This window comes from Ogataea parapolymorpha, chromosome III (genome assembly GCF_000187245.1).
Source record: "Ogataea parapolymorpha DL-1 chromosome III, whole genome shotgun sequence".
Classification (NCBI taxonomy): Eukaryota; Fungi; Ascomycota; class Pichiomycetes; order Pichiales; family Pichiaceae; genus Ogataea; species Ogataea parapolymorpha.
The window spans coordinates 1,225,834-1,239,692 of record NC_027864.1 but is presented as its reverse complement, the minus strand read 5'-3'; the positions used below and the strand labels follow the sequence as shown (position 1 = coordinate 1,239,692).

Genomic DNA, 13,859 nt, shown 5'->3' with positions numbered 1-13,859 from the left:
ATATGCCCTCCACCACTGAGGAGAAAAAATGTGGGGGGCGCTGCACAGTTAGTTATCTTCGTACATATTCATACAGAAAACCACGGGGCTGCCCATGCTTCTTTGGGCGCAGTTGCGGAGAAGTTTTGCGTACTCACGACCAATCTCCCACTTGCCATTCTTGTAGCCCGTGGCAAGGGCGAGCAGCAACCCCACCATATAGTTTATGTGCGAGACTCGGGACAGAGCAGCAGCGTACTCGGCCACGGCCTTTTTGTACTGGTCCGGGTCCATCTGATTAAGCTTTCTGAAAGGGATCCCGGTCTCCTTTACTAGCTCCGTGCGAATTCGCCGCAAATAAGCGTACGCGTCCTCCATCGCGGGGGCATAGTCCCCGTCTAGCTCGATCCCGGATTCGGGCGACATAAACCTCGACTCGGGACCGTAGTTGTAGAACGTAAATGCCCACAGCGACAATGTGGCGGACACAATCACATTCGGCCGGTAAATAAATGGGTCTTTGTCGGGCTCATAGACATAATTCACCTGATCGGTGCTATTTTCTGGCGAAAGCATCATTTCAAAGAGCAGGATGTACGAGTTGACCGCGCAAATTGCACCCGCACCCGACTGCGCCCACTTGGCAATCCGGCGCACAACCACATCGTAGTCTTCTGTCAAAACTGGCACGTTCATCCGTTTGGGCGCCCCCGCGTAAACTATGTAGTCGTAATGGGTGATCCAGAGATGCAGTTGTGCAGAGTGGTATTCGGGGAATTTGCACCTGGTATCATGGGCGTGGAAAGAGGGCGGCAACAGAGCCGGCCCGCTGTCTGCATGGTAGAGACATGAGCCTGCATGGCAGCAGCTTCGCTGTGGCAACTGCACTCTCCAGTGGTCCAAAGCCGACGCAATGCTGGCCTTCCAATTTTCCCGCTTGGAGTCCCAGCCCAGCAGCGTCAGCTGCGACTCTTTCTGGCTCATCTGGATGTTGAGGTTGAGCAGGCCCGCAAGTAGAATTTTGCGGCCAAAAGGCCCTGTTTGGACCGGCTCGTTGCGGAGCAGCCGCGTAAGAGCGTCGGTGAAAATTGGCATCTGCATCACAGAGGCGGGAGCGTTGTTTCTGTCGAAGTTGTCGTACTCCCACAAATCGTCCGGACACGGCAATGAGAGCTTTATCTGGCTGTCGTAAATGCTGACTGGGTGGCCGTAAACCACTGCGTGGATGGTGTCGATGTAAAAAGACATCCACGCAGCGCGTTTCATCGACTCGCTCTCGATCCACGTGGTCCACAGGCTGTTCGAGTGGCTCGGGTCGGCGCTGCCTCCCTTAAGTGGATCACCGCCCAGGATCGGGCTTCTGCGTAAAAGCTGGATTTTGGTGCCGTTATATATACATGCTCGCTCGTGCAGCCGACGCGACGTCTTTGTGATCTCGTACGTCTCCAGCATCAGCAGGCTCTGGATCACCCACGAATTACAGCCCGGTTTGGCCTCGTCGCAAGAAAAAATCAGCCACCGCAGCGGATACGCTATCAGATCCGCAAAACCGTCAGGATCGCTAAGCTCCACATCCTCTGGCATGGGGCATTTTTTCGCAAACGAGGCCCCAATCATCACCATGGCCAACAAAAGCAGCGGATGGACCTGGAACGTGGAGAACGACGGCCTGTGTAGAATGGGGTACTGTGAATGGTACATCCGCCAATAAAGTTTCAGAAATAAACGCACCTTGTAGACCTCGAAGTCTGCATGTCCTTCGAGCATGGGCAGCCGCTGCGACATGTGCAGCAGGATGTTTTCGTCGACGTCGGTCTGGTAGTTGGCGTTGGGGAACTCGGGTGTAATGGCGAGCACCTCGTTGAGCATCGTGGCGGTGTCTGCGCCGAGCTGGTGGTATTCGGCAAACAACGGACCGTGAGAGGTCTGGTGGTCGGCATGGCTGGGTGACACCTCTGTCAGATCGTGCATCATCCACCGTATCAGGCGAGACGGCGAGAATGACGGCGACACAAGCGCAGAGTCCCCCACGTTGGTGGCAAACGGTCCGATCTGCGGTGTAGGCTGCGATATCACATCTTTAGTGGTATGGTCTGAACTTTCTGTTGACTCCATTTGCCCAGCGGGAGACGAGCCCTCGGGCTTCGTGCTGTCAGCAGCGCCCGAGACGTTTTCTGGCACCTCGCTCACCCGATCTAGCCGACGAAAGTGCCGGTTCTGGTGCTTGGTTTTAATATCCAGCCGCGTAAACTCGGCCGTGCATCCTGGGACCTCGCAACGGAAACGGCCCTCGCTAGTGTGATTTCGCGCGTGCCGTTTCACATGGTCAGAACGCGAAAACTGCTTGCCGCAGCCGGGGAACTCGCACACGTAGAGCCCCAATTTTCGAGGGCCTCTTTTCCTTGGGGCTTGCTGCATCTGGTGGAGCACCACTGGAAAAAAATAAAAATTAGTGGCGGCCGACGATATGGACGAAATGAACCTCCCCCACACAAGTCTTGGCGACGTTCTGGTAGACTATCAGAGATACGCTCAAGGTGCTATTGTCTGCCAACTCTCTGCCTCTGCGGACTTGCATCGCAATTACCGACGTTATCTCCCCGCGCCCCGGTGGGGGACATGATAAGAAATCACAAATACGGGGTAAGATATAAATACGGATGAACCATGGTATCAACCACTCAACCATGGACCCAAAACTGCACGACACAGTTGACGTTGTCTCTCTTGAACAGCGTGTCACAGACGACAAAGAACACGGCGCCGGCGAGCCGGTGCGCGTGCTCGACCACAAGCTCGAGCGTCGTATCTGTTGGAAGTTCGACATCAGGATCCTGCCACTCATCACCGTGATGTATCTGTTCAATGCGCTCGACAAGGGCAATATCTCCAACGCAAAAACAGACAAGTTGGACGTGGATTTGGGCATCAAGGGCCAGCAATGGAACAACATGCTCTCCATCTTCTACATCCCATTTGTGTTGTGCGCCTTCCCGCTCTCGCTTCTGATCAAACGATACAACGCCGCCAACGTGATTCCGTGCTTGATGTTCACATTTGGCAGCATCACGCTGCTTGCTGCTTGCCGTGTCGGTGTTCAACTACGGCTCGCTCATGGCGGCGAGATGGTTTCTCGGAATGTGCGAGTCGGCCTTTTTCCCCGGTATCATCTACTACCTGAGTACGTTTTACCGGCGTGGCGAGCTGGCCAGACGGCTGTCGATTTTTTACGCCGCGGCCAACATCGCCAACGCGTTCTCCGGGCTGTTGGCATTTGGTTTGTTCCAGATTAAAACAGAAAGACTTCACGGGTGGCAGATTTTGTTTTTGGTCGAGGGTGGGGCAACCGTGATTGTGGCGGTGTTTGCGTTCTTCTACCTGCCGCGGACGGTCGAAAAAGCAGCCTTTCTCACTGAAGAAGAGCGCGAGTGCGCCATCTGGCGGATCCGCACTGACTCGTCCTCGCTGTCCACCGAGAAAGTGTCGCTCATGGACGCCATCAAGGTGTTCAAGCACCCCGTCGCCATTGCGTGGATGTTCGAGGAGATCTTTATTGGAGTGCCGCTCAACTCCATCAACAACTGGTTCCCGCAGATCATTGAGTCGCTCGGCAAGGGCACCGTCATGACAAACCTGTACACGGTCGCGCCCAACGTGTGGGGGGCCGTGGCGCTAATTTTCTGGTGCTTTGCGTCGGACCTGCTGCGCGTGCGGTCCATTTTTATCGTCCTGGCCGTGGCCTCCACGTTGATCGGGTTCGTCGTGTTTGGCTGCATCGACACACAGGCGCATATCGGTGTGGCATACTTCTCGTGCTTCCTCATGACTACCGGCTCGTCGGCGTCGTCAGTGCTCACTTCCACGTGGTACAACAACAACACGCCGAACGAGAACAGAAGAGTGGTGATTTCTGCTGTCGGCGTGCCGTTGGCGAATGCTGCGGGGCTCATCTCGACCAACATCTTCCGCGCAAAGGATGCTCCGAAATACGTGCCTGCCCTGGGAATTACGGCCGGGTTTGGTGGTGCTGCCATTATCGCGGTGACCAGTATTTTGACGTTTATGGTGCTGGACAACCGTCGCAGAAACAGGGCCCAGGGCGTCTCCTGGACGTACCGAGACGTCCCCACGTACTTGCTCGCTGAAGGACCTTCGAATCCAAACTACAGATGGATGTACTAAATATTTTTATTAATCTAGTGTGGCCACAGCCTCCAGCTCGTATTTAATAGCTGCATCCATAAATGCAACCACGACACAGCTTCTGGCCGGTTTTTGCGGGAAGTATTGGCCGTAGATCTCGTTGACGACTTTGGAGTACTCTGCGTGGGAGATGAACATGGTCACCTTAAACACCTTGTCGAGAGAAGAGCCGGCAGCCTTGAGCACGTTCTCGAGGTTCTTGATGGCCAGATGAACCTGGTCCTCGACCTTTTCAGGGGTTTCGCCGGTAGCGTAGTTTGAGCCAATGATCCCTGACGTGAACACGTGGCCATTGCTCACAAAGCCCGGCGAGAGCACCGGATGTTCCTTGCCTTTGATAGAGTCCCAGCTAATTTTTTCAGCAACCATTGTGCTGGAATGGAGATCTGACGAGGATTATATAATTTTGGCGGTGGTGGGGGAATTATTTTTTTGCATTCTTGGCCGTTTTCAAGCTAGTGGCGGGGGATCAGTACCTGGACTAGAGTGGCTAGTGGGGTCATGCGTGGCGGTGAACGACAATAAATAGATTAATATTTATGGTCAACCCCAGCCATGAGCTCGACTATGAGCTCATAGATCTTGCACGCAAAAATATCCAAAACATCCCCAACACGCCCGAATATGACAAAATGATCTCTGGCATGGTGTACGACTCGATGGTCGAGCCACTCGAGATTGCTCGGTTTGAGTCGACTACCAAATGCTGTCGACTACAGCAGATGAAGCTGGACGATTTTGGATCTCTCAAAGAGTTCAAAACCGCACGCACAGCACTCACAAAGAATCTTCTGGGCAAGTGCGGGTCCAATCCGCTCATTGAAACGCCTTTCAGCTGCGACTACGGCTTCAACATCCTTGCTGGCGACAATCTCTACATCAACGCCAACGCAGTGCTTCTGGACACGTCGCTGATTATCATTGGCAATAATTGCAAGATCGGGCCGAACACGTGCATCACCACTGCGGACCATCCGCTGGACGCAAAGCGCCGAGGCGAAGGTGTGGACTTCTCTCGCAGGGTAGTTATCGGCGACAACTGCTGGATAGCTGCCAATGCAACCATTTTACCAGGGGTGACTCTGGGCGACAACGTGGTGGTCGGAGCAGGTTCTGTGGTTACCAGAGATGTTGAGGGGGATAGTCTTGTGATTGGTGCACCGGCAAGAGTGGTGCGCAGGCTGATAAGAGACAATTAACGTTGGTTGATTGCTTAGTGCATCCGCGAATGTGTAGCCGAATTTCGAAAATGTAAAAAAAATCCCAGATAAGCTGATAACGGTTGCACGCTGCTTATCTTGATGCAAAAAAATAAGAATATAAGATCCGCAATTGATCCGTTCTACACCCAATGAAGGAAGATAAAGTCATTGTCGACGTCGAGTACCACAGTACTCACTCTGTGGAGCCGGTTGTGGGTGAGCCATCTATCGCAGCCAGACTATTTTATGCCCAAAGATCGCTGGAGAGACAGTACGAGGAAGTGCGTTCAGACTCCTCGATTGGTTGGTGGCACGACTGGGTGCACAGTACGCTCCACATCAAGGCGCTTAAGCCCAAGACCGACTCGTACCAGACCTGGAAGAACGAAAAGCTGGCCATTCGGTCGTCGCACTGGCTGGCCTGTGCCGGTCTGCTCACCTCAGAAATCATGGGTGCCACACTCATCCCCAACTCATACTCCCTCGTGGGATATGTGCCTGGAAACCTGATTTTGGTGGTGTGTTTTTTCCTCACTCTGATGGCAGGTGGAATTTGTTGGTGGCTGTTTCTTCTCTTCGACTCGCCAGAGTACCCCGTCAAGTCGTTTTCTGAGATTGCCAAGATCCTTGGCGGCGAGACCTGGGCGCAAATTGTCATTTTTCTCCAAGTTATTGCCATGCTGCTCACAGGCGCAAACATAGCAATCAGCTCCCTCGAGTCGATGGTTATTCTGCAAGATGCGAGGTACTGCTGGACAGGCCTGTTGGTTGCTCTATGTGCCGCCTTGGGGGTGGTTTCAAGTTTAAAAACGTTCAGCAACGTCGGAAAGTTCTGTCTTGTCGTCTCTGCAATCAACTACGTCAACCTGTTCGTGCAAATGGGCTATTTTGGGGAGCCGAATTGGGCCAACGCGAAAAATCTTCTCGGTCTCGACAAAGACACCATTGTGACATACGTGGTGGCCCCACAGTCACTCGTCAACAAGCTCGTGGCGGTCTCCAACATCTCGTACGTTTTCGCCGGCTCTGTGGTGTTCCCAGAAATTATCTCGGAGATGAAGAGACCATGGGACTTTTGGAAGTCCATGATCGCCGCCCAGAGCGCCATCGTGTGCATCTACCTCATCTACGGCAACTACGTTTACACGAAACAGGGCCAGTTTTCAAACTCGCCATCCGTTTTTGGCCTCTCCAACATGACGGCCCTCAAAGGTCTCTCTGTGATCACCTTCGTCGTGGGCGTGTTCCAGGCGGTGTTCTACGGTCACGTGAACACCAAGATCATCTACAAGAACTACCTGCCACGGATCTTCCACGACCTCGACATCCGTAGCAAGAAGGGCCAATTGCTGTGGTATGTGTCCACAGCCATCGTTTGGGCCATCATCTACATTGTGGCGACAGGTGTTCCGAACGTGGCCTCCATCTCGGCGTTCACGTCTGCCCTGACGATGATCCCGCTGACGTATGTGATTCCATTCTGGTTTTACATCTGGGCGGCGTTCATGAAGACCAACGCCGAGCTTATTGAGGACTACAACGAGGCCACCATGGAGGCCACCGGCTATCAGCGGCCGTTCATGGCGTTTGTCAAAAACGGTTTCCGGAAGCACGGCTTTATCACAGTCTTTTACGTTTGTCTGACCTTTGCGTCGCTCTCGTTTGCCTGTCTGGGTCTCTACGGGTCTGTTGAGTACATGAAGGCCATTTTCGCAACCACTCCGGCCACCTCTTTTTCGTGCACCTCCCCAATATAATTTGATTAGCACATATAGTCTGTAAAAGTAACTCCCAGATTCGACCAGCCAAAGTCCCATGCCATGTTTGCGCTGAGCCAGTCCACATCCTCCGCTGGCGAGTTTGGCACCTTTGGCGAACGCAGCAGGCTTTCTATGTTCAGCCGGTCGGTCTTGGGCAGCGGAGCAGCCACGTTGGCCACCTCGATCAGCTCGTCCTTCATGTTTTCAAACGCGGAAATGCTGGCAATCTCAATCTTGTTGCTAGCCGCAGCCTCCAGCATCCGACGCGTGTGCTGCAAAAAATCGTAATAGTAGGAGCCCAGCTCCCAGTGCGCTTTGTAGAATTTCAGAAAGTTCAGACAGTACTGATAGTACAGGTCTGCGTCGTGGAACGTGGGGTCGTAGGAGGGGAAGTTGTGCGCGTAGATGAGCATAGAGGCCGCGGTTAGGCCGCAGTAGCCGGAGTACGAGTTGCAAAACAGCTTGTTGCGTTTTTGCAGCTCGTCAAAAATGGTGGCTATCATGCGACTGCAGTCAAAAACCGTGTGTGCGTTTTCTCTCCACCAGCCCTTGGGCGCGCCGCAAAGCTCTTTGGACAGCGGATGAGGGCCCTTGGGACCTGTCTGGTCAAGCGGCACAAACGGAAAGTAATTGCGTCGAATCAGGATCTTGGATATTAATATTCCCAGATGCAGGTAGCAGAAAATAGTTCCTTCGCCTAGAGAAAAATGGGCCTCGAGGTTGGACAGCGAAAACTTCTCCTTTGGCCCCAGCTGTGCTTCCAATGACTCTATTCGCATGTTGAGACTGTGCCACTTGCTGGCCGGGTCCCACGGCGCCTCTCTATAGTGGTTTCGGCCGCCTTTAAAAATCCACGTGTTGCTGTCTGTCCAAATATCCGTGGTGTAGACGAATAAATAAAACAATTCCGACGTCTGGCTCAGATTTATGTCGCCGAGATACTTGCATGGCCCCATATGTCCAAAAAGAAGGTCCTTATTCGGCATCGGAAGTCTGTACTTTGTCAGTCTAGCACGGCCGTCCGTGTATCCTTCTCTCAGCGATAGACATGTCAACTGGTAGGCCCAGATGCTGCGAATGTAGAACTCCTGCTCAATCAGCGAGCTGCTCGTGTTCTTCTGTTTGGTAAGTGTCGTGTACACGCGGTCGGCAAACCCGCCAAACAGGTATCCTTTATTGGTTTTTCCGGTTTGCCAGTTGAGCAGCAGCCAAATGACGCTTGCCTGCAGCAGCACCAAGTAGTCCATGCTGACTTTATCGTCCAGCTTTTCGAGCAGCTTGGCCTCGAACGCGGCGATGAATTCTGAGTTCTCGGGGGATTTTTCGAGAAATGGCGAGCTTAGGGCGCACAGACCGAGGCACACCACCGGGTCGAGTAGCCGAAACAGATTGATATTCGGGGGGAAGTAGAGAAATACCAGTTCGGGATGATTCTGCACAGTAATCCCAATACACGTATTCACCAGACTCTCTGACAGCTCCATTTTGCCACTATCGATCTTGAGCAGCACTGTGTTGGCCCGCTTGTACTTGCGAAACTCCTGCGTGGTGAATAGCCGGCACTCGTCGCGGCCTTCGCGTGTTTGGCAGTTCTGGCACGGTGCATGGCCATTGTGAATACACTTGATTTTTTTCAGCCGGCATCCAGCACAGGCCACGGTGACTCTCATGTGGAAGTACGTCGGAAATATTGGAAATTGATAAGCTTTTTTTTTATATCTGAGATAAGCATTTTTAAAATCTATAAAATATTTGACATGCTTAGTGCGATTGATAGGTAGGCACGATGACGGCCTCTGCAATGACGCTGGTTTCGCGTCTTGTGCAGGCGTAGACAATAAAGTCTGCAATTTCGACCGCCTCCAGCGGGTTGTCGCCCATAAACTTATCCTCCAGCTCAGACCGCACTCCTCCGTGTCTCACGAGCTGTAGTTCTGTGTCCACTGCTCCCGGAACCACCTCCATAACTCTAATTTTTGTGTCCAGCAGTTCTTTTCTCAAACTCCGCGTGAAATACTTTACCGCAGCCTTGGTAGCACAGTATATCGCACCCCCGGGGTACGGTGCTCGGCCGGCGATCGAGCCAACGTTGACAATGTCGCCACGGTTCCGTTTGCGCATACCGGGGAGAATCTCCTGCGTTAGTGTGATCAGACCCAGCACATTAGTGTCCAGCATCGTCTGTACAGCGGCCGGATCGACAGTTCCCACGGGATCTCTTCCCAGAGCGACACCGGCGTTGTTGACCAAAATGTCGATCTCGGAAAATTCCTGCGGCAACGACAACACAAACTGTCGCACGGCATCCGGTTTCTGGATGTCTAGCTGGGCAACAAATACTTTTATCTGAGGATACTGCTCCTCAAGGCCGGTTTTAGTATTTTCCAGTCTGTCGATTCGTCTCGCCGTCAAAACTAGTCTGACGTCACCCTCTGCCTCGTCGGCGAACGCCCGCGCCGTCTCAAGACCAATTCCAGCAGACGCACCGGTGATAAGCACGGTTTTTCCCCTGACACTACAACGCATGAGTCTAGTATATAGAAACAGATTTATTCCAGCCACGAATTTTCACGTGGCTAGTCATTTTAGAGCAGGTCGGCTAGTATCTCCGAATTTAGAAACTTTGGCGCTACAGCACCCGGAGCTGGTCCTCGATGATGACCTTGATGCTGCCGTTTTTCGGGTCGCTCGAGAGCTTGATTGCCTCGTCAGCCTTCTCAAGCGGGAACCGGTGCGTCACAAACTGCTGCACGTCGATTATGCCGTCGCTGATCAGTCTGATCACCGCAGGCCACGATTGGTGGTATCTGTTAATAAACTTCACGTCCACCTCTCCCAGAGACAGATGCATGAACGGGAAGTTGTTGATGATGTCTCTGCCCACGCCAATCACCATCAACGTGCCGCTGCGTCTCACAATGTAGGCCCCAGTAACAATACTGCTCTCGACACCCGTGCACTCGAGCACTCTTGGCGGCGCGTCCTCCTCTGTTGGCCCGAAAAGTTTCCGAACACCAATTGCGTTCTGCTGCGGGCTCAGTTTTGGGTCAATCTGGTATGTTTTGACTCTTGGAACGAGTTTCTTCGCAAAAGCAAGACGTTCTGCCGACAGATCGGAGATCGCGAGCGGAGCTGCTCCGCTCGCATTGGCCAGCACCAGCGTGGCAAGACCAATTGGGCCAGCACCGCAGATCATGGCTCCGCGGCCTAGTTCGAGCTCTGCGCGCTCGATCCCGTGGTACGCCACGCTGAGCGGCTCGCACAGAGCACCTTCCTCAAACGTCATGCTGTCGGGGATTTTGAAGAGCGTGGCAGCCTTGGTTTTTCTGAAACGCTGCATGGTTCCGTGGCATGGATAAACCGACAAAAAGTCCACCTCCTCACACAGATTGTAGTCTCCTTGGATGCACAGGAAACATTTGCCGCATGGCATCTGCGGCTCGATGGCCACTCTATCGCCGACTTTCACGTTTGTGACGCCTTCGCCGACCTCAACAACCTCACCAGCGGCTTCGTGGCCCAGAACACAGTTTCCTAGAACCTTGAGTTCGCCAATTTGTCCGTGCTTCCAGAAGTGGACGTCGGAACCACAGATACCGGTGGCTTTGATATGGACGAGGGCCTCGCCTGCGCCAGGCCGCTCGACAGGAGCCTCCTTAATTTCGAGGGTGTGGTCCTTGGTGACCTGAAGAGATGGGTTAGGGATGCTGTTGTAAGTCATGGAGAGTAAGTGGTTCGATGGGAGGGGGACGGGAGGCCTATATATGGGGGAACTGAAAAATACGAATTGGGAAATATTTGGCGCACTTCCCCACACAGAAAATTGTAACGATACATGGGCTTAGACATGAACTGCCGACGTGCATATAGGCGAGGGCGTTGAGCTCCACCATTCTGCATGACATAAGTAAATATATATTCGTAGCGTAGGCAGTGCCGTGGCTCCTGGACAGAGGGGCGCTTTAGGTCTTGGCCGTTTTATAGCCGTCGGCTTTAGGCCGGCGATAACTTTGGGCGGAAATATCGGGGCCTTGCAAATCATTTAAAAATCAGGGCGATTTTCAGTACTCTTTATGCCTCGTATCTTGATTATAGGAGGCTCCTTCGGGGGCCTTGGAGCTCTGAAAAGTATTATCAAGAAGGCACAGAACCTGACACAGCAGCTGGACGTCACGCTGGTCGAGCCAAAGCTCGGAATCCTCAATATTCTTGGTATCCCAAAGGCGGTGCTTGATCCCGAGTTTGCAGCCGAGTCGTTTGTCTCGTTTGAGCGCGCCAACGTGTACTGGGACACCATCAAGCTGCAGGAGGATATGCCATTTGACACAAAAAAGGTGTTGAGAAGCGAAAACGGCGATAAGCCGCACATCGGAGTTGCTGCCGAGGAGCTTAAGTACAACCCCAACCTAAAGCTGCATTTTGTGCAGGGCCACGTGACCGAGCTCGTGAACAACATTGCCAAGGTGAAGATCGGGAAGCTCGACAAAGGCCGGCTGCCAGAAAGGTACCGGCCGACGAAATCGGCCGAGGAGGTGGATATTCCGTACGACAGCGTCATTATTGCTAGCGGTCGGACGAGAAACTGGCCGTTGGACCCGCTCTCGTCGACGGTGGAGGAACTCAGGAAGGAGATGGCCGACTCTACCGCGCAGATTAAAAATGCGAAAAAAACGGTGATTATTGGCGGCGGCGCCTTGGGAATTGAGCTTGCCGGCGAGATTAAGCACCAGTTCCCAGAAAAAGAGGTCGTGTTGGTCCATCCACACGCCACTCTGCCACCAGAGCCTCTGATTTGCGACAGATTCAAGCAGCAGGTGCTTGAATTTCTCAACAACCTCGGAGTTGAAGTGCTGCTCAACACGAGAATTAAAACTGAACAGGCAGACGGTGTTCTGGTGACCACCGACGGCAGAGTCATCACAAGTGACCTAACGTTCTGGTGCAACTACAAGAAGAACAACGTGGACTTTCTGGCGAAGAACTACCCGAACGTGTTTGCTCCTAACGGCGACATCCTCGTCACCCATCAATACGAGGTCAAGACCGACAAGGGCAATGTTATTGGCAATGTTTTTGCGGTCGGCGACTTGGCAGACCTGCCGCTGGTGAAAACTGCCGGATGGGCCTACAGAGAGGGCTGTCAGGCCGGCAACAACGCGGTGGAGCTTGTGCTGAACAAAGACAGAGGCGGCTACGAATCCGTGGACAAGGAGTACCTAGAGAAGGGAGGTATGCTCCTTGTGGTGGGCATGGAACAGAGCATCTGCGAGGATTTCCTTGGGCAGATTTTCATCAACGATCCCGAGCATCTGAAGATGTATGAGGATTATAGACTGAGCAGTATGTTCCCGACGTATGGGCTGACAAAGGAACAGTAGTAAATAGATTCGGATAAACATCAGATTCTTGTATGAAAAAGTGCTCTGCCAGGCGCTTTGCCAGGATTGTTCAGCTGCATTTAGGGCCTACTTGAGGTACGGCAGTGCGTAATATTATTTCACAGAAGGGAGTAGATTAGGTGTTATGGATGGTATTTTGAAGTGACTATCTGGGCAGGCCCTAGATGAGTGTGTAATCTAAAAGTTCCTGATTTGCACATTGTCTTTCCAAGCTGAATGGTCGCACCGATCGGAACTCTCTAAAAATTCTAAATCACGATATGCTACGAAACGTTCTGGGCAAAACTTTGTCCGATTCCAATAGACAGAGCAACGAACTGGCAGAAATAGGGATTCTGGGCTTGCGGGGTCCAAAAGGACAAATGCTACGTTCAGACAGTCAGACAGTTAAATATGTGTGCACACTTAAACATAGTTTCAATGGCAGCATGACAGCTTCAAGTTACTAATTCAAATGCATTTCTCAGTTTTGCGAGTTAACTGAGATGACAAGAAACTCTGCCGAGTGTTTGGGAAGCAGTGAGAGCTTGATGTCGAGCAGAGAGAAAGGTGCTGCCAGATAAGAGAGCGTTGGTTGCAATGTCATAAACATGGCATTATCAGCTTGCCAGCAGTTGCTACAGACCCAAATACTAAACAGTGGACTAGCCAGGCTGTTTTCAAAACCACCCGCATCAATCATTCAAGACTACAAAGTCACCCCGGCTTCCTCGCGCAAAAACCCTGATCTGGAAAAATTCGATCCAATCTGGCTCGCTAGCAACTTCCAATCTACAACACAGTTTTCAATAATATCCATCAGTCAATTTCCATAGATTCAACTCTACTCATACACAGCAACACACTCCAGCTCGACTTTTAGTCTGGCGTCTGGGAATTGGACAACAACACACGATCTGGCTGGCTGGTGCTTGAAGTACTCCTTGTAGACGGCATTGACCGCTGGAGCATCAAGCGGGTCGGCAATAAACAGCAGCACCTTCAGCACCTTGTCGAGCGACGAGCCAGAAGTCTTCAGCACCTTCTCCAGGGCCTCGATGGCGTACTTGGTCTGCACCGTAACATCTTCAGGAACAGTGCCGTCTGGAGCAAAGCCGACGCTTCCAGAGGTGAACACATGGCCATTGCTCTTGTAAGCTGGCGACAGAATAGCGTTTGGAGCAGCTCCAACTTCTTCCCACGTAACTTTTTGCATTTTGGATGAGAGAAACTTTTTCAGCGAGCAAGCTGCTTTAAATCATTTCGATAAGGCGCACACCCGACACCTGCATACCGAGGCCGCAAGTGGAATGTCCGACAGTTGCCTAATCAATTAC

The 13,859-nt window shown here is 52.4% G+C and overlaps 10 protein-coding genes across 10 annotated transcripts; 4 read left to right on the top strand and 6 right to left on the bottom strand.

Moving 5' to 3' along the window:
* Positions 1–48: 48 nt before the first annotated feature.
* Positions 49–2,397, bottom strand: HPODL_05173 (uncharacterized protein; the record flags this gene model as incomplete). Its single annotated transcript, XM_014080837.1, has 1 exon — positions 49–2,397. The coding sequence occupies one exon, from the start codon at positions 2,395–2,397 to the stop codon at positions 49–51; it is 2,349 nt and encodes a 782-aa protein (XP_013936312.1).
* A 242-nt stretch (positions 2,398–2,639) lies between these two features.
* HPODL_00869 (D-galactonate transporter) lies at positions 2,640–4,161 on the top strand (the record flags this gene model as incomplete). The annotated part of the gene is made up of 2 exons (XM_014080836.1): positions 2,640–3,028; positions 3,162–4,161. 2 exons carry the CDS (start codon positions 2,640–2,642, stop codon positions 4,159–4,161), a joined length of 1,389 nt encoding a protein of 462 aa, XP_013936311.1.
* A 9-nt stretch (positions 4,162–4,170) lies between these two features.
* HPODL_00868 (uncharacterized protein) lies at positions 4,171–4,551 on the bottom strand (the record flags this gene model as incomplete). Its single annotated transcript, XM_014080835.1, has 1 exon — positions 4,171–4,551. One exon carries the CDS (start codon positions 4,549–4,551, stop codon positions 4,171–4,173), a length of 381 nt encoding a protein of 126 aa, XP_013936310.1.
* Positions 4,552–4,721: 170 nt separating this feature from the next.
* HPODL_00867 (uncharacterized protein) lies at positions 4,722–5,381 on the top strand (the record flags this gene model as incomplete). The annotated part of the gene is made up of 1 exon (XM_014080834.1): positions 4,722–5,381. The coding sequence occupies one exon, from the start codon at positions 4,722–4,724 to the stop codon at positions 5,379–5,381; it is 660 nt and encodes a 219-aa protein (XP_013936309.1).
* A 152-nt stretch (positions 5,382–5,533) lies between these two features.
* Positions 5,534–7,141, top strand: HPODL_00866 (uncharacterized protein; the record flags this gene model as incomplete). The annotated part of the gene is made up of 1 exon (XM_014080833.1): positions 5,534–7,141. One exon carries the CDS (start codon positions 5,534–5,536, stop codon positions 7,139–7,141), a length of 1,608 nt encoding a protein of 535 aa, XP_013936308.1.
* Positions 7,142–7,146: 5 nt separating this feature from the next.
* Positions 7,147–8,814, bottom strand: HPODL_00865 (uncharacterized protein; the record flags this gene model as incomplete). The annotated part of the gene is made up of 1 exon (XM_014080832.1): positions 7,147–8,814. The coding sequence occupies one exon, from the start codon at positions 8,812–8,814 to the stop codon at positions 7,147–7,149; it is 1,668 nt and encodes a 555-aa protein (XP_013936307.1).
* A 91-nt stretch (positions 8,815–8,905) lies between these two features.
* HPODL_00864 (putative oxidoreductase) lies at positions 8,906–9,670 on the bottom strand (the record flags this gene model as incomplete). The annotated part of the gene is made up of 1 exon (XM_014080831.1): positions 8,906–9,670. One exon carries the CDS (start codon positions 9,668–9,670, stop codon positions 8,906–8,908), a length of 765 nt encoding a protein of 254 aa, XP_013936306.1.
* Positions 9,671–9,773: 103 nt separating this feature from the next.
* HPODL_00863 (L-arabinitol 4-dehydrogenase) lies at positions 9,774–10,865 on the bottom strand (the record flags this gene model as incomplete). The annotated part of the gene is made up of 1 exon (XM_014080830.1): positions 9,774–10,865. One exon carries the CDS (start codon positions 10,863–10,865, stop codon positions 9,774–9,776), a length of 1,092 nt encoding a protein of 363 aa, XP_013936305.1.
* A 352-nt stretch (positions 10,866–11,217) lies between these two features.
* HPODL_00862 (uncharacterized protein) lies at positions 11,218–12,522 on the top strand (the record flags this gene model as incomplete). Its single annotated transcript, XM_014080829.1, has 1 exon — positions 11,218–12,522. The coding sequence occupies one exon, from the start codon at positions 11,218–11,220 to the stop codon at positions 12,520–12,522; it is 1,305 nt and encodes a 434-aa protein (XP_013936304.1).
* An 844-nt stretch (positions 12,523–13,366) lies between these two features.
* HPODL_00861 (Protein mmf1, mitochondrial) lies at positions 13,367–13,738 on the bottom strand (the record flags this gene model as incomplete). The annotated part of the gene is made up of 1 exon (XM_014080828.1): positions 13,367–13,738. One exon carries the CDS (start codon positions 13,736–13,738, stop codon positions 13,367–13,369), a length of 372 nt encoding a protein of 123 aa, XP_013936303.1.
* Positions 13,739–13,859: the final 121 nt, after the last annotated feature.